At 39.8% G+C, this 19,971-nt stretch overlaps 1 protein-coding gene across 6 annotated transcripts in view; it reads right to left on the reverse strand.

The window, feature by feature from the left end:
• LOC117822098 (TOX high mobility group box family member 2-like) overlaps positions 1–19,971 on the reverse strand; it is a 124,531-nt gene that overhangs the window by 25,944 nt on the left and 78,616 nt on the right. For all 6 annotated transcript variants that reach the window (XM_034696737.1, XM_034696738.1, XM_034696734.1 and 3 more), the window contains one exon: positions 17,457–17,516. In XM_034696737.1, the coding sequence (XP_034552628.1) occupies positions 17,457–17,516 (60 nt within the window). The remainder of the gene's footprint in view (positions 1–17,456; positions 17,517–19,971) is intronic.

Consider the following 19,971-nt stretch of genomic DNA (forward strand, 5'->3'; position numbering starts at 1 on the left):
ACGTGGAAAAACACCATTGATACTCACTTAGTGGCTATTTTATAATCTTGTAATTATAATTCCAATCTGTTTTTGTTTTTTTTATAGAGAAACAGAGAAACTGGAGTGAACAAAAGTAGCATCCCTCATTATGGAATGTATCCAACACGTCTAAACCTGGTAAAACCTCACAGATTTCATGGCACTAATAAGGTGATACATGAGCAGAGCCTGTGCTTGTCTTTTCCCGGGCCTATCTTGACATAATATTGCGCAGAGAAATATGGTTTTGTGCTCTCAAAAAGCATACTGAGGGTATTCACCAGGGAATGAAAAGCAATTTTGTCAGAGGCAATCTGATGCCAACTCCCCTTTATAATGACTGAAGAAAATTAATCATCACAAATAATATTCCAGTGTCAGCCATTCAAGAGCTTTTTAATAGAATTTTTATTATTCATGTCTCGTGGTACACATCAACTAGTCCCGTTCTGCAACATTTCAGAAATCAATTCAATATCATCTTGGTGTATGCTGTCATCTCGCCTGCCAGAGCAGCAATTCATCTTGCAAACAAATACTTTTAGCAAACAAATGGCAAGAAACGAGGAGGAACAGCCACAATGTCCTCACTGGCAAGAACTGGTGCTTGAAGATAGGATAAAAGTCTCATAATGTGCACTATCATTAGGGGGAAAATAATCATAATAATAACAATACAAGGGAGTATGTTTACTGTCAGGGGGTGATGTGCTATTTTTTTCTTCCCATAACTTTCACCCTCCTCGCTTGCTGCTTGCTCAGAATTATTATCACTGACAACTCTTTTTCCCACGATGGAGGTTTTGTAGATCTGTTTCTTCATTGTCTAATACTGTTGTCATTTGTTATTATTGTTAACAAGCATACGCACATGGTTGGATTGGATACAAATAAACAAATCTTACTGTTGTTCATCAGTTTATAGCTATGAAATAAAAATAGGCTCCACTGATCATAAGGGATGTGAGGTGAAGGATTTTGTCCATTACAGTTTCCTGCTAACTCAGGCACATTAGGTAAAACAGAGGCAGGTATATAAAGGCTTAACGATACTAAATAGGATCAGTATGGCTGTACTGCTGCCATAGTGAAAGACATTCATATTAGTCAACTGGTTGACATGTCAAATGACAGGAAATTAATTGGCAGTAATAATGATAATAAGGTAACCTTATTGTGTAATTTTTTAAAGAACAATAATGGCACACATTTACTTTTTCCAGCCAATCATATTTGAGCTTTCACTTGACTTATTTTTTTTTAATCTATTATAGCCTATCAAACTAGAAATTCTTGTTTTTTTTAAATGAAACAAGTTATTGACTGATTCTTGCTAATCACTCAGCTATGTTAAATACTTGATTCCGATTGGTCAAAACCCCATAACAATGTTAATTAGTTCTGAATAGCAAGAGCTACACCAGGGACAATGAGATTACACGCATCATACCAAACCAATCTGCAGAGAGGAGTCCTGCACAGTTATTAAGTTTGATAGTGTCAGTAAACAACACAGGGGATATTTTTGATTTTACCATAACTTTATTTGGGCAGCACTGAAATTATGATTAGTGGGTAATGGCAGTGGCGGTTGGGGCCAAGGGTGTTGTCAGAGGGACACATTCAACCCTGACAAAAGAGACTGAGAAGGGCAAGGACTGGCTGAGAACAAACTGGCAAAACATAAGTGCATCCCTATATGCTAGACATATATACTACTGTGTACTATATCAAAATGCAGACTGACAACAGCTGTATGGCCGTTTACACTCAACATGAATCCCTTAGCGATGTAAGGTACTGGAACCAAGTGCCACACGCATGTGTTCCACCTGTAACATCGGTGCGATACCGAAGCTTTTTTTATTGTATAATATTATTTTGGTGTGGAGGGGGGGGCCACAGGGGGGTCTAGGTTCAGTTTTACAGGACCACTGGCCCCTGTTGGCCCCTCCCCAGAACCACCACTGGGTAATGGCTGACTAGACAGCAGCAGAGAAAGAAGATGAGAAGAGGAAAACAGCACTACAACTAGCAAGGGATGCTAAAACACACAAGGAGCTGGGGTGCTGGTTTGGCTCAGTTTGTATAGCAGGCGCCCCATGTACTGAGGATACAGTCCTTGTTGCACTGGTTGCTAGATTGATTCTTGGTCCAGACATGATCTCCTATCCTCACCCTACATTTCCTGGCTGTCTCTCAAGCTGTAATGAAGGTGAAAAGCACAAAAATAATCTTAAAAATTAAAAAATCTAAAAAAATTCAAAGAGCTGAGTGAAAGAGATGTCAACTTAATTGAAGGAAACAGACAAGGAAGCAACTACGAACTGCAACTTGGTATGAGCTTTCGCAGTGTTTCAGGGCTGGTTGAGTGAGAAGTAAATGCCAACAGAAACGTTATACAAGAGAGACAAGCTTTTTGAGGCGCTGCTGTAATTTTCTTTATCATTTAAGAATGCCAAAGGAAATACGCTAATGTTTAGACTTAACAAGAACTCAAATGTTAAGTGCAATTTGATTCATGACAGTGACATAAGTTAAAATCAAGACTTTAATGTGGATGAAAACGTTATCCCAAACACATTCAAAGATGTCTTCTTGCACTGTATGAAGCCACTGTGAGGGACTTTTATTTTGCGTTGACTTTGGTGCATCCTGTGATGATCTGGTTTGCTCTTGTAGGCCATAGAGATGCATTTCAGTAGATGTCATAACCAGTTGAAAACCTCTCACAAGAGCTTTAAAACAAAATTGTTATGGTATTTCAATTGAAAAAATAACAAATAAATGAACTGAGATTTAAACATTAGTTGTAGCCCCGCATAAAAACAGCTGTAGAGATTAAAACAGATTAAATTCTACATATTCGGCTTACTTCAGCCTTTTAAAACCCATTCCAGAAGCTTTTGCCTACAACATGATTCATATGACTCATCTTCAACCACTAATGTGAAGGTTTGGTTAAACTTAGGCGGAGAATCTGCTTGGTTTGGTTTATGAGAGCTTCATGGTCAGAGTTAGAGGAAACCAGTGTTGTAATTCACATAAAATGGGTCTTTCTCATGAACATAGGTTGACTTGAAGCACTTGAACAACAGCCATTGCAGGACTTTGTTGAACTCTTGAATTTTAACAATTAGATAGGAACAGGATTCTTTGGGTCTCATGGCTCAAAGGTATATGATTATATATATCTGGGTCTAAAAGGTCAAAAAGCCAAAAAGGGTGGAAACTCTTGTGAAAGCACGTTATTATTGTTTATTTTTAACTCTGTAAAGCACTTTGAATTGCTCTATGGACGATTGGTGCTTTATAAATAGCCTTGCCTTGCCACTACTGTATGGTAAAACTCATTTTAATCACAGTAAAAAGATGACTGACGGAGATGCTTGTTTGGTAGGATTCAGTAATTTAACACATTGTGGAACATTGTGAGATTTATATGCTTTTAAATGCTATTTCACAACCGCGTCTTCCATCACTTTTGTGTTTTGTTTTTTCTTGAGAGCTTCTTCTGATGCCCTTGGAGATAAGACACGGGACAAGGACATCACAAGTTTAATATTTTCAAACATAGATAAATAATTCATAAATATACTGTCTTTTAGGACATGGAGGAGAGTGGATAAAAGAGAGAGGGGTCAGAAGGAAATGGCGAATGTTGATTCAGCCTTCTCCCCCTTACCTTCACCCAGCTCCCCATCCCCCCCTTCCCCTTCAGAGGTGAAATTTAAGCAAATCTGTCATTTTTCTGGACAAGGACATTACTTTGGACCTTTGAAGAATCTACACATCAATTCTTTCTTCTTTCTGTAAAATAAAGACATAAAACTGAGCTTCCTTTCTACATCAGTTATGATTTAACATCAAACACAATATTCCTACAACTTAGTAAGGATGTGAGATTCAAAGAATATTGCTTATCATCCTATATAAAGCAGGCTTTGGCTCTGTTGGAAATTAAAACAGATGATTCCCCTCACAGGAACAGGCTGTGGAAGATCCGAACATAAAAAAATGTTCTTGACCTCTGATGCTCTAAGATCACTTAATACACAAACAGACAACCAAAGTGGTTGCAAAATGAATCTAAAGCTTACTTTAAACTGAGTGTTTGTTTTTATCTTGTAGTAAAATGATTCAGATTTACAAAGTTAAATGAATAAACCATTGAGGCGCTATCAGCTGAGTAAAACTAATGACATAAAGTCCAACGTTACTTATTCAAAACCCTTCTAAATGCTCCAATCGAGACATCAGAGAGAGTTTTTTTTTGCTCTTGAAGGTTGCTTATACTTTAAGAAGCAGGTAGCTGTCATTATAACATTTCACAAGATGAATATAAACTGTGAAATGCAACATTTAGAGGTAAAATGAGGCGAGAATGTCTTAGTTTCTTATTATATCCCTCTAGAATAGTCAGCTTGACACAAGTCAATATATGCTGTCAGTGGTAAGTGTATTAGCCACAGGAGACACAGGTCAGCTTGGCCCCTTTATTGAGAAACCAGTCAGTGAACCAGCACAGAGGCACATTCAGGAATTTTTCAGCTTTAATTTGCCTCCAGAAAGCAGCTTTGTTGAAGAACTATTTGCAGATACAACACATACGTGTTCTCTGCCTGCCGGGCACTGATCAGCTGGTACTTCATACAATTCCACTTCAAAGAAACCAACCATACCTTTAAAGACTGTGGCCAAAAATCTTGCTCTTACTGACAGTAAATATAGCTTATATTCTGATCTTGCTGCAGTGATGTAGGTGAGTGTATTTCTGCACATTTTGGTACAAAGCATCATAATTGAGGGGTTAAGTAACAATAGCAACAGAACCCACATCTGACCACACTAAGACCCACCTAGAGGTGCAACAGAGTTCAAAGTTTCAGCTCCAGAGGCCAAGTGTTGAGATACTCTTCGGAACAATGTGATCATTTCTACTTTTGAAAGTCATATTGATTTTCATTCAGCAAAACAGAGAACACAACATGTATTGTATGTGTACAGGATCTTGGGTTCCACAGGGGAAAAAAAGATAGATATAGTTTTACAAATCTTCTTCTGCATGTACGACTGAGCCCTGATCTGGAACTGCTCTTTGCTTAGTTTGTGAAAAATGTTTACATCTTTTGAATGTAATAGTGAGAAAAATGGGGTACACCCTGTGGGAATGTCAGCCAGCAAGATAGATAAGATCTCAAGACTTTTCTCTGACATAAGCTTGTGGACTGAAAAGTCTATAACATCAAGCATAGCTCCACCCTGTCAAGTTTTCTTAAGTAATTCACTTATATTAAGCAAAAACAAATTAATCAGGTGTTTTCTTGAGACGAATGATTGAGAAAATATGATGAAGTCATTAGCTTGGTGGAGTCACTCGTGGCCTGTGAGGTGGTTAGTGGGAGACAGCTCATCTGGGAACAATGATGTGCTCTTCATGGGGAGGAGAAGAAAAGTGTAGCACAGTACAGCAGACAGCCTGTCATGGCTGACAGGGGGGGGACAAGAACTGTCTGTCTTTGATGCACTTGTGTTATTACAGCTTTAGTGACTGACAACTTCAAAGTATTTCCTCTCTTTCAAAACACTGATAAGGTTTTTAAAATAACTAATCTGAAAAAAAAAACCTCATATGCTTTATAAATCCATATAACTTTGAATGAGTATACAGTGTCCTATGGAAAGTCATTCAGCCATATGCTACTTTGTGAGAAATATGACAGAGCAGCATGGTTTTAGAGACAAACAACAGCTGGCCGTGCATATATAAAGGTCTTCATGTCCACTCTGTTTTCTAGACAGACGGATGGCAACATTAAATCTTTAAAACTTCCTATTTTTCAAAATTCACCTTCAAGGATCAACCTTGAAAAGCAAAGAAAAAGGCAAGAAATCAAAGTCATCATCAGCTAGTGTCAAACATTTCTGAGGTGTGCCGCACAAGTGACCATTACAGCCTCGGCCTGCAGGGTCCACGAAGGCTATCTGACCTGACTTTGAAACGACGAGGAACTCCATTTGGGTGATGTATCAAGAGAAGCAGACAGGGTGGTACAATAGAAGGAGAATGGAATAGCAAACCCACCGGGCTGACTGACAGCAAGACAAAACTGGGATAAGTGAAGTGTGCAAGGAGGGGTTTGAGAAAAAAGGGGGGTTGGGGCGTTTCACCATGACCGATAGTAGCTCAGGGTCATTCGTACCGTCCGTCACTAAAGGTGGGCTGTGGTATTTTTTCGACCAATGGCAAAGTAGGAAGCTAACCTCTTCCCTGCTCCCCCATGCACTCGTAATTCTCTCAAATGTCACATCAGAATGGATCTCATTTAGGTGGGTAAAAAGGACCTGACTCTCCTTTGCAGATGCAGGTGGACCTGTGCTGGATTGGGTATGAACTCTTAAAAACACAGCAGCAAAGGAAGTATTCTGAAAAGGTGCGAAATAGGGCCATGTGCTGCACACTTATGTCAGCTCAATTTAAGAAAAAAAAAACCTTCACAGTTATAGATCAAAGATGAAGGGTGAAAAAATATCTCTGATCTTTGTACCGGAACAGAGAGAAATAGAAATTCTTTAATGTTTGGACTGAAGGCTTCCTTTTTTGTGTGTCTTTTTTTGACAAGCAGGGCAATACTGTGGTCTCAGCCACATTTTCTATTCTTATTCATTAGAGAGAATCGTATAAATAAATAAAATATGTTGTCTCGTAGTCACTCATCCCCCCCAAGGGAACATGGAAGCCCCAGTAATCACATATGGCACAATAGCTCACCCATAATCCCCTTTATTTTTATTTTCATGATGTCACTCTCTTTAAGCCCCTTGCTTTATGAGTCGCAAACGGAGTGGAGAGGGGAGGAGAGGAGAGGAGAGGAGAGGAGAGGAGAAGAGAGGAGAGGAAAGGAGAGGAAAAAGCAAGGGAGGGGTGAAAACAAATGATGTGGATCCCTCATTGTTCTTTCTCTATGCCCTCATTCCAGTCAGGGTAATAAGAGAACATTGTGATTTACTGTCAGTGAAGCGCAAGAGTGCATCAGAGAGAATCCACTGCGGCAGGGGCCATTAAAATAGATTTAACTTCCCACAGTATTAGGCCAGATGTCTACACTTCTATTATATTTCAATCAGCCATGACCTTGGTCTCCATATGATGAGAAAGATCACTGTGAGAGAGAGGAAAGAGAGAGTGAAAATACACGCAGAAAACCAATAGAAATATCAAACTACTTAGTCCCACTAAATCCCTCTGCTCCATCCCTCGTGTAGCGAGCAAAGAGAGAGAGGCCGGGACCGAAATAGAGCCAAGGTTTCAAGTTCTCTTAAAAGAGTGTATGAATCATTGAGTGCACTCTCATTGCTGATAAGTTGCTGTTTTTGGGGGGGAGGGAGTGCTGCTTTTGGTACGTATTCGAGGAGGGACTGAGGGAGTATGCTGAAAAGAGTGGGACCATTTGATGTTCTTGAAAGCTTCCGATATCAACAGACATCAAGATTATTATTATTTCTTTTCACATTTAACAAGGTAAACATTGACTTTTCACATCACCGTGGATACTTGTCTTTGGCATTTCCTTCTTATGCTCTTCATCCTGCTTTCTACTCATTAAAACCCTTCTATTCTCAATATCTCACCACAATTACAAGACAAACCTATGTCTTTGTCAGAGCAAGAATTTCCATCCATGCATCCTTTTCAGCTCCATGAAAGCAGAGCAGAGGTCATAGCTTGTTCTCTTTCAGAGGCTGATGGTAATTGGACTTATTGGCTGACATGGACTGACCTACATAAAGAACAAGCGATCCCTGGTTACAACTGTAACTTACAATCCCCCCCAAGCATGGGCGTGGATGTTGAGCTGATGTTTCTCTGATGTTCGTCCAGCATTGTTTTCAGATATTGACGCCCCAGTGCTGGTTTAGAGCTGGAAACTGTTTTCGAGTCGGAGTTTTATGCTACTGAAATGGTTTGCTCTCTTGAAATTTAAATACGCACCGTACAATATGTATCTCTACTTCATTCGCGCGACCTTGCCAGCGGCTCGGTAAGGCCTCAAAGAGGGAGTGAGATGTGTGTTGGCGTTTTCAGACCCTCAATTTTCATGTTTCATCCTTTGTCTCGAATGTCCCCCTAACTTTTTTTTATCTCGCAGGGAAACGGTGCAAGGATGGAGAGAGAGGAACGGAAAGAGAAACACATTCAGTGAAGTATAAGATGGGGGAGGGGGGAGTGTTGTGAAGTGAGGAGAGTGTTGCAGTTGTGGTGGTGGGGGTATAATGGTGCACTGTGAGTCACTGTTAAGTAACGGTGCCTTTTCACATCAGCATCGCCCACATTGGGTGTGCGGTGCCAGGGTGTACTGAGGTGTCTCTGCCTCGGAGAGAAAGAGAGGGAGAGAGGGAGGTAGAGAGAGAGATAGTGAGAGAGAGGAGGGGGGGGTGGGGGGGCTCATCAGCTGGTCCTATAGGCCAAACAACATCTGGATTACTATTTATGGTTGACTGACAAAACATCCTCATGTCAACTGCTTGTTACAGAAACGTCCTTCTTTCTTTTTCTAATCTTGACTTGGTCTGACATAATTTCGACATCACTTTCAGAACCGTATCTAATGTATAGCAGGTTAGCTTAGTTTGAACAATTAGCTAAAACATGTTGGTTAGTTGCTGTTTGATAGCAGTGTTGGACAGTAACAGAGTAAATTTACTTGAGTACTGTACTTAAGTACATTTTTTGAGTATCTGTAGTTTACTTGAGTATTATTTTTTGGGGGAACTTATTTCTTTGACTCCACTACATTCAGAAGACAATTATTGTACTTTTTACTCCACTACATTTCCATCAGTGCTCTAGTTACTCACTACTTTAGCTTTGAAGTCAGCTCATGAATTTCCTTGTCTTTTCTGAAATCTGATCCTAAGACAGTAAAATGTGTTTGTGTAGTTCTGTTTGTCTCAGTGGTTTAGTCGTACCTGTATATCGTGCGTCTCAACGGTTGAACGTGGAGCAAGCACAGAGCAAATTTCACTCAGATCAGGCAGTTCATTTAGAGGTGGTAATGATGGCTATAATTCTCCACCTGAGCACCCATGGTCATATCTTCAGCGCGTGTTAGAGTTTTTTGAAATGAAGAATGATACGTATCATTTGAAATGTTCTCCCTGTTTCCCACTCTACCCAAACATACAAACATTCACTGTCCAACCTGAGAAAGCGTGTTGAGCAACGTAACGTTTGTTTCATTCCAGATGAACATTTCAAACTAAGTTGTCTGTGCTTGGAGTAACTTAGTTTCTGTTTTTATTCCATGGTATAGTTTTTAGAGATTTCAAGTAATGTTTTCTAAATAAACATAATGTAACCGAATGTACTCCTATGTATTCTTGACTGCATTTATTTATTGTGAAAATACGAAGTTTTGAGATTTTTTAAGACGTACTTTGATTACTTAAGTATTTTTAAAAGCAAGTACTTCAGTACTTTAACTCAAGTAATAATTTTACAGAGCAACTTTCACTTGTATTGGAGTAATATTTGACATGGAGGATCTATACTTTGATTTAAGTAATGAAGCTGTGTACTTTGTCCACCACTTTTAATAGACAGCCTTAGCGCAGACGTACGGTAGCTGTTTTCTCCTGCTTTCAGTCCTTATGTCAAGCTAAGCTAACTGTCTTCGGCTATACATTTGAAAGACAGCAAGAAACAATGTCCCCATTTACCCCAGCAAAGATAAGCTAATCGTCAGCTGGCCTTAGCTTCAGACAGACAAAAAGACAGAAACAACTGTTGATGAGCATACTTTCAGAAATCTTTGCCCATTCTTTTTCTGTGTTGGTTTTTAACAATAAATACAAAGAAAATGTCCGAATTCATTTCATCAGTTATTTCATGAACTCATATTATCAGTGTTTTTAAGGCTGCCCCTGGTGACTGGCATCATTAACCCCACATCCTCCATTATAACAGATGGAACATGCAATCAAACTAGAAATCAAAATGACACATTAGATTAATTTTTCTCAAAGATATTTTTCTGTCATAGAAGTTAGTTGCTTTTTTATGCTAATTTATGTGCTTGAGTTTCTTTTTACGAGACATTATGCTTTAACTAATTATTTGAAGCTCCACCAGTGAGATTGTGTGTGCCTCCAAAGTGCATCAACAACGCAATATTACAACACTCATTGAGGTGGTATTTTAACTTCACTTTTTGGCAACAGAAGTAGAAAGAGGCTTATCATTCATATTAATACTTAGATAATTGTTATGGCCATACACTAGTCCATATCTATCAATCCTGAGCTCAACTTTTTTAACATAACATCTATTTAACTATGTTTTTTTTATTTAAACGAGGGTTTAATGAGAAGTCTGCACCTGATTATGAAGCTAAGAGCTCTCTGATCATCTCATCTGATGTTAAAGCTCCTGTGAGAAACTTTTGGCTTGCAATGATTTTGGTGCCCCTTATGGTCAAAGCAGTTTCTCTTCTCTCTTTGCTGATATTTGTCCTACATGTTTAAATCATGTTTTCTGATGACAAATCTCACCCTGCTGTCACTAAACTGTCAAAAGCATCACTCACTGTGAATCTTCACTGTGGAAAATGTAAACAAAGGCTGTTTCTGCAGAATACTTTGAATCCCTTTGTCTGGCACCACCCTGCAGCAGTGGTTAAAAGCATGAAACTTATGAGACACTGCGGACATTTTTACAGTGTCGTTAGTTAGTAGGCTACACATGATGAGCTGGGTATTATTATTTAGTTTATATACATACATCTACATCCTCTTTTATCAAATATTGACATCAATTAAGTTTCCCTGAAGTGAACTGAGTTTTGGATGGATGAGTTCTGTACAAAGTTTATGATGTGTTTGAGAGCCTTACATTTGTGGGAGAAACAAGCTGGGTGGATGTGGGGGAAAGAAAATACAGAGAAAGAAGGACAAAGACAGGGAATGAGAGTGTGTGAGGGAGTGTCAGAGTAAAGAAGTAGACGAAAATAAACCGACTGAAACAGACAGAAACAGGAAGACGAGAAGAAACAGAGAGAGAGAGAGAGAGAGAGAGAGAGAGAGAGAGAGAGAGTAAGAAAGAGAAAGGGAAAGAAAGTCTGTATCCATCAAATGAGGTTTCTATTCTAATCTCAACCATCAAGCCACTGTTCTCTTGCAGCCGGCCAAATCGATAGAGACACACGGCACAGCAAGACACCTGGAAACAGAAAAACACAAAGGCACAAACAGGCTGAAACTTGCTGCTTCTCTGAAGACCATGTGGCCCTGAGCTTCCTCTCCTGCACAGGAACACAACGCAACAAGTACAACACAAGAGAGGAAGAGACACACAAAATCACCCCCCCTCTTCCTGACACTGACTTCTTTTCTCTTTCAAGCTTCCTAGCTAACCAGCTATTTTTTATACGTTGGTCTCTAATTTTCCCTAAAGTATCGTATGCACACATTTACACAGACATGCATCCACATGATGCACAGACTGATTATAGGGTGAGGAGAGGCCAGCCAAAACACACAAAAATATGCATGGGGGTCCAAGTCTGCAAAGTCACTCAAACAGATCAGGCCTGATCTGAATCCAAATGAAGAACAGCAATTGTCCTTTGTACAAAATTAGAATGTGTGTGGGTTTGGCTGAAGGCAGCCATTTTGGTTTGGCTGTGATCATCCTCATGTGGCTATTACAGAGCTGCAGAAACATATACTGCAGTCAGTATTACATGGTATGTGTGTACATGAAAGCCTGGTAGTCACATTTAATTCTAATTTTGGCCTCTACTTCTCAATTTGAAATCAGGCTTAAGCGAGAGTTTTTTTTAGGGTTAGGGGCTTTTATTATGCTGTTATCTCCATCCCATATACATCACTTCCTCTGTGACAAAGGCTGCAGTACTGGCTGCAAAGAACTTTTTTTTTTTAAAGTTTAGTACTTACAGCATTGAAAATGGATTTTTCATCCCTGTAACTCTTATTACAACTACACAAAATGATACCCGCCTTTTTTATCCATCATAGAAAGCTCTGATTGTTTTCATAACTGGACCTACACCTACACATATTTATATCCTTGATAAAATTTGACATGTGGGAAGTGGGCTTTGTGAATATTTCAAAACTCTGTACGGCTCATATAAAACACCCAGAGCCAGTCAGGATAAATGAGACATTTAATAATCCTTAATCAGAAAACTGTATCCTCTGTACGTTTTTTTTTTTTTTTTTTTGCTGGCTGATATGAACAATAGTGATCAACAAAATAACACACCCACACTTTTACATGTAGGCTGAAACCTCAGCAGATGATCTAAATGTAAAACATCAATATGATAAAAACGTCCGTGAGCTCCATATGTGCATGTCTTTTACAGAAACCATACAGTTTTCAAAGCCTTGAAAACATCTTGTTTGAATGGACAGATTGTGTCCGAGCATACAGTAAACGGCCCCTTTAAAGCTGTTTCTGATTAGTGGTTTTCTCTTTTTAAAATCCCAGAGATGTTATGTGTAATGCAATCTCCCGGCTGTGTCAAACTGCTACCTCAGTATATACACTGTGGAAGACCCCAGACATGCAAACAAAGGAGTCTCTGTTCTGGCTACATGCACCTTTTTCACAGGCACACGTCATGTAAAGGCTCTTGACGGCATCTCAACACAGTGTTAAACCCTGCATTAAGGCAAACAAGGTCTTTCACATCATGTTTGACCAATGTAAAGGTACTGTATCTCAGAGGATTTCCCTCTGAAGCAAAAAATAAACACCTTACTGTTATTCTGTGCGCGCAGAATAAACAACGGAGAAACGGCAGAAATGCTGCCGGCTTGCATCTTTGCATTTATGCTTTTACTCAAACAGCTGGGGAATGCTTGTATCTGATAAAAATTAGGAACACATAAAGATAACAAATACCCACCAAGATGTGAGGATGTTTTCAGCAAATTCATCAAACAGTAATCACCATTTTCAAATTGATACAGAAATTGAGTCCATATGTGAACATCTAATTTGCCTGGTATCACTTCAAATGCATCCTGTATGTGATAAAAGTACAGCACAGCTAATGAATGCAATTTAGGGTGATGCAGTCAGGGTGATGAAATTTGTAGGTTGCATTAAGAAAAGGCAGATATTCCCAAGATGTGGCAGCTTTGAAGATATTTCTGTTTCACCTCCTCAGACCCCTTTAGTGGGTTAACCTTTGCAAATTCATGGCCTGTACCCAAGAACTGTTCAAATCCACAGAAATGATTAATTCTGGTCAGAATCCCAATACCAGAGGACATGCTGAATTACAAGGAAACATTTATGTAACATATGCACAAGACAAGAATAGAATGTAGTGATTTGGCAAGCTTGGAAAACCACTGGTTAGGAACTTGAGACAGTGAGATGCCAAAATATCAAAATATGGTAACACATGGCATTAGATTTGCATTAACATTTATTCTGATTCATGTGCTAAGAGGTCTATACAACCTCCAATAGGAGCAGGAAATGCACAGCCACTCTTTCAATTTCTAATTTAAATGTGCTGTATTAACAAACCTTAAGCCAAACAGTGAACCCTTATGTTTGCAGAGGTTTTCAGAACTGGTGTGTAAGCTTCTATTTGACGGCACTGACAGAGCATCAACTGCAACTGACATGTTTTGAAAAGCCCAAATTGCCTTATCCACTAAGAAGGTATTTGTTGACACAACACTGCAAACCTGCAGTGGGTGTCGATGATTGGCACATGACCGCCGCAGCAGAGGAACTACAAAGCTGGACATTTATCCCAATTAGCACACAGCCGTGTTTGCAAGCGAACTGACATAATTAGAGCAGAAATGTGGTGAACAACGATGGACCTCAGAGTCTGTGATGTGTGCTATAAGTAGACAATAAGCTGCTAAAGCTTCCACTCGACCCTTCATTCTAGTCATTCAATCCCAACATCAAAGGAAAGGCAACCTTATGGCTATAGGATGATGGTGTGTGCATATATATGTGTTAAGGTTTATGAGACTGTGTGTGCCTATGTGTGTGTATGAGTGGGGGGGTTTACGAGTGTGTATGTGCGTGTTTATGGGCACATACATATGTTCTTGTTCGTCAGTGTTTGCAAGGACCAATTTAAATTTTACACTCACATAGTAAGCACATTTTTGGAGAGTGAGGACATTTTTTCAGCCCCTTCAAAGGGATGTTTGAGGGTTAAAACATTGTTTCAGGCTTAATGTTATAATTAGGTTGGGTTTAAAGGGTCAGAGCACTCCAATTCAAACTTAAAGGTACTGTAGCTCCATAAAAATGTTCAAAGAGAGGTCTGTGGATTCAGAGTTACAAATATGCGATTTCTTTTTATTTAGGGGAAGTGGTTTGTTGAGTCTTTAAAACAACATTTGTCACACATATGGGACTTGTCGTCATTTATCTAAAACCCTAAATATAAAGAACTAAAACAGTATGAATTGCCAGACACTAAGCAGACAAGAGATAATAAATCAGTTTGTAACATTTTTAGTAAATTTGCTTAACTGCCTCTATAATGGTAGGAGTCTCTTTAAGGTTATGTTAAAGGTTATAGACAAAGGAACGCATCTTGTCAGTGTGTGATGCAGGAACATTTGTGTGTGCACAGTTTGTGCTGCAAGTTAAAACTCAGGATGTCTACCTTCACATGTGCTTATGCCTTATGAATAACTTTGTGTCAGACTATGTGTCACCTCCCATTACAGCATGTGTATGTGTGTGTTTCTGCGTATGTGTGTGTGTCCCAGTGTCCTGAGACGTCTGGCCTTGTCCTGTTAACTCACTGACAGTATTTGGCGGGGCACTAATTGACGAGGAGCTTCCACCTCATCGTGTTTTGTCAGTACATGAAGGCCTCGCTGCTGGATCAACAAATCCTGGAGCTCCAAACTCTGCCATATGTCCGGCCATGTGTTCCCATCCACCAGCTGGGAGCAGTCAGTGCCGTGCCTGTCTAACTAACTGACTGTGAGGCTGTGGCTGTGTTGCTTCAGACTGGGACCAGAACTTCAATGAGCCTGGCACACTGAAATGTTAGTGCTGTTTTTCTGTAGGTGACCTGACTGTCTCTGTGGGATGACACTGCACAAACACTGTCAGGGCTGTTGGTTTAATCCCTCTAATGTTAAAGATACATGTATGGTACACTAGTGTGCTTTGGATAACATCATCTATCAAATGGTGCGTGTCAAAGAGACACTTAAGCTTATGAGGAATTAATGCTTTTCTGACTTAGCAAGAGGGGTCAATGTCATGGAGGCCTTTTTATTGATGCTCCAACTCTGTTTTCAAAGCAGACTTATGAAAAAATCACTCACTTAATATCTGAGTACTTTAAAAAATATCTTCCACATTAGATCTTGTTTTGCTTCCTTTCTGGAGCTATTATCTGAGCTTCTAGTGGAAAGCTTGAAGAATCAAATGATAAGACAAACCACCCACTTTCTTGAACCACTTCAGACACCTGGTAATCTGCCAACAAGGAGACAACATACAAGTTGCTTTTGCCAATGACTTAATCGGCCGTAAAATAATGAAGCCAAGACCCTGCTAGGTCTTAAAATTGGATTGGATGGTATTGGGCAGAAGAAGCATATCAGTAAGAAATTCTCAAATAGTCCCTGAAACGATAACAAAAACAATATTGTACTTTTAAAGAACTGCCAACAGCTAAGAGTTCATAGTGACACTGAGGCTATACTTTGCACAGTGGTCCTTTAGGACAGATGCCTTGGTGTACAAACACATTCTCAAAGGCTATGCCAACAAACCTAGCAGGTATTAAGTTTTTGTGTTTACTATTGCCCTTTTTATATTGCCAGCTCAAGGCGCAATATGTACGTCCCTGCATCGTTTCACCTTCAATATGGATGCCTCAGAGGCATTGAGGTGGGACCATGTCATCCCACCTCTGTACTGGCATCCGAGGTAGTAACAGAGGCAAGACGGGTTCACTTTGAGCTGGCAGAGCAGGACGTACATCACTGTGTGTGTGTGTGTGTGTGTGTGTGTGTGTGTGTGTGTGTGTGTGTGTGTGTGTGTGTGTGTGTGTTTGTGTGTGTGAATGACTGAGTGTGTGTAAGTGAAGCTCCTGCTGTGTATTAAGCTCTAGTGCTTCTGCAACCCCTCAATGCAATGTGAAATCACACACTGAGTCAACAACATTAAGCAACTGCTGGATCGATATGAAAGTACGAAGGTGTTACAGCACTGATGCAGACTCGCTATATAGAAGTAGTGTTGCAACACAGTTCGTATTAACACCTGAGAAGTGTATCTGCCTTTGCACCTGAAAAATGCCTAAAGGGCCAAAGGGCTTCTCTTTGTTACGTCAAAATGCAGAAATTGATTAAATTAACAAATTAGCACTAATCATGAAGTAATCAGTTTACATAGATGTTGACCAGGAAGTGTCTAAATGCTAACGTTAACTGTGTTCTGACATTAGCCAACAGGTTGTCAAATACTAGCTGAAGATATGGTCTGATGTCTCTCCGGATTTCAACTATGCAATGTCTTTGTGGATGCTATTGAACGGGGAGCTGTGAAATTACCACAATTTTTTTGATTATTAACATTTATACATCTTACTATATGGAACACAGCAATAGGACATGATAAAAAATATTTGAGCTTCCCAACCTTGCTGGACGTCACAAGGTGATGGCTTCTGTAGGAACACGGTCTATCATGTGTCAATAATTTATGTTAAAAATTTGAAGTATGGCTAAGGGAGAGACTAGCCTTGTTCAACACATTTACATGGTGGTTTAAGGATAATTTATCTAAAACCACCTTCTAGTAATCTATTCATGTTTGCAAATTTGAAGAATTACAAGTTGAGAGTTTTCTACATATTCATGGATTGCCTGCTTGAATATGTACAAATTAAAATATTCATACAGTCTCTTCTTTCACTTTTAACATGGAAATTATTCACATTGGTTTCATATGGGATTTTATTTTAGGCAGTACTACTAGTTTTGTCTATAAGTGTCAAAATATATCTAGCTCCAGGATTATGAGAACAACGGTGGGAGGATTTATTGTATCCTAAGCTTTCAGATTCCCGAAGAGGTCAAAGTGAAGATGTTACTTTGCATGTCATAAATTTACTTGAATGACAAGCTGACAAACCAACGTGTTTTCATTCTACATTCACCAATAAAACAAAACCATCTTTCAGTTTGCTGTCTCTATTTGCAGCCAAACTCATCTTGAGTAAATGAACACCTTTGACTGCAAACATTGACATTGAATATTTTCCAAACTTAACTTTAACACATGTTCCGATAAAGTATTGTGTTAAAGGTTGACAGCTGGAGTACACACAGCTACTGTCTGATTTATATATTTAAGTGTGTGGGGCTGATAGAAAATTATGTGAGCTCTTTCTTACCTGGTTTGGAGACCGAAACTCTTGGTTATTGTCATTCATGTACATGTTGTCACCATCAAACTGTGGACAGAAAAAGAAAGGAGGAATTAACATGGTTGGCCATGCAAGAGGAGTTGTGAAAAAAAAATGGAGGCCAGGGAGGAGGTGTGAAGAGGAAAAGCTCTTTACGGGTGGCCTGAAGTGTGAGACTAATGACTTTGTCACTTTGGTTAAACCTCGTGGTGGCATGGCAGCGTGGGTAATTACTGTTCGTCAGCGGGCCGGTAATTAGGCTACATGAGCGCAGTGACGAGAGATGGGCTTTTCCCTGTGGGCGCCGCTGTGTGTACGAGACAGAGAATAAGTGTGAATGAATCTGTGAGTGCATACAGTATAGTGAAGGGTGTGTGTGCTCGTCTTGTCTCTGGTGTGTGTGCTGCACAGAGAGGGCATGCTGTGTCTTCGGGATTGGGTTAATCAGGCATTGAAAGATCACTTGCTGCAGGTGCCAAAACACAGTTTGACACAGGGTTAGGACTCCCATAAGAACAAGTGACCTTTGATACCCGAGAGCGCTGGGAAATAACACCAGGTCAACTGTCAAATGCTACATGCTACATGCTAGCTGTGATGTGTGGGGAAGAAACCCCCACTGGGTTTCTTTGTGAGTGGGCTATAAATGCCAAAAAAAAAAAAAAAACAGATTCTGTTTTTAGCTGGAGAGAAAAAGAGAATCTGTCCAACAAATGGCTCAGTAACTGAACCTGTGCAGAGTCAAGGTGACTGACAAACCACTACCACATTTAGAAGAGCTATATTGTAAAATGCCCTTGGCTTACAAAGGCACAAAGCTTTGTCATAACACTCTTGCAGCAAATGGAACAAACCTTGACTTGACTGAATAACCACGCACACACACAGAAACCAAACGTGTCACATAAAGCCTCCATTCTTTTTGCTGAAGCAGGTCATTCTTTGTGGTATCAATGTGCAGAAGATTCAGAAAATGACAGCAGAGACAACATGATCAAACTAGACAGCATTCCATTCCAAATTCCTCAGATGTGAAGATATGAAAGGCTGTTTTTTTTTTTTTTGTTTAGGGTGGTCTGCTTTGCTCCGACAGTGAGAGCAACTGAGGCTTTAAGATAAACACACTCTGATATGAGCGAATATGAAGAAGGCATCATGAGACATACCTTCTGAAAACAATGCCAAATGAGACAGCCTATTATGGACGGATATGGGCAGAATTCCTGAGGGTGAAATCTAATATCTACACTGTTAGAGAGCAGAAAAAGTGAAAGCAGCTAAATGAGCATGTGAGTGGTGAGAAAGAGAAATTACTGTACATTATTGCAGGAGAAAGGCCCGGGGAATGAGCGCCTGCCTCGGGGCAATGGTTGGTTAACGATGCATATCATGGAAGCCCTTGTGAGGATTCACTTGGTTATTCTAATGATTACATCCACATTCAGCCACAAACACGAAACTGAGACAAGCACTCGCAATGAGCCTCATTCACACTCCACATGATTAATCTGAAAACCCAGCAGCAATGACTACAGGTTTGTTTGAAGCTAACTGAATGCTGACTAATTGTTTAACACTGCATTCAGGAGACATGGATGCTAATTAGCTTAATGAAGCATGGCGGCGTCTATCACCTGACAGCAAGAAGAGTCTACTGCGAGTGCTGAAGCTATGTTGACCATAGTGATGTTATTTTCATCTGTCTTTGTTCCATTCATGAACGCCTCTTGTCCCTTTACATTCCATTATAATTACTTTGATATCACAGGTTACAGGTTAGCATATTTGCACAAAGAAATCATTGTTTGCAAAGATTTTTTGTTATTCTTTCAAGCGCTATAGAAAAAAAAAAAAAATCCAGTTTAAACAGAACATCCCTGCGATATAATATTCACCATAAAGGCCTAGAAAGGTCAGCCATTTTGTGCTGCAACATGGCTGCCCATATATTGCAATGTAAAGCTGTTTCCCCCTGCTCCTCTCTCTCGAAAGCACTCCTTTGCACTGCCTCGCTCTCCCACTTAAAATGCCAATTTATCCTCGGCTCAATGCTATCAGCTCTGCCATTACTCCACATTTACTGCAGAAATCATCTTCTCTTTTCTCTGCAGTTCCTCTTCTCTTCACTTTATACCTCTTTGCTCTTTTTCTCTCCATCTTTCTATTTCAACTCCCCTAAGCCTTAACTGTGCGTTCCTCTTTTCTATTTTTCCTCCTTGCTGCTTTCTCTCTCCTCTTTTCTGTTTCACATGTTCTCTTATGGTCCCCACCTCACTCTATCTCTCTACTTCTGCATCTCTGTCCCCACCCCTCCTTCCCTCTCTTTCTTCAGCGAGGCCTTGGCATCGCTTTCTCATCGGCACTCTAATTGGGCATTCTGCCTGAGACAAGGGCCTCATTAAGCAGTAATTACACACATGTTGTTTTCGGCAAACATCTCTATTTGGATTGCTTTGCATGGTAATTGTTCAGCAGGGACCACTGCTCGCGATGTTTCCCTCTG

The sequence above is a fragment of the Notolabrus celidotus genome, chromosome 11 (assembly GCF_009762535.1).
Source record: "Notolabrus celidotus isolate fNotCel1 chromosome 11, fNotCel1.pri, whole genome shotgun sequence".
Classification (NCBI taxonomy): Eukaryota; Metazoa; Chordata; class Actinopteri; order Labriformes; family Labridae; genus Notolabrus; species Notolabrus celidotus.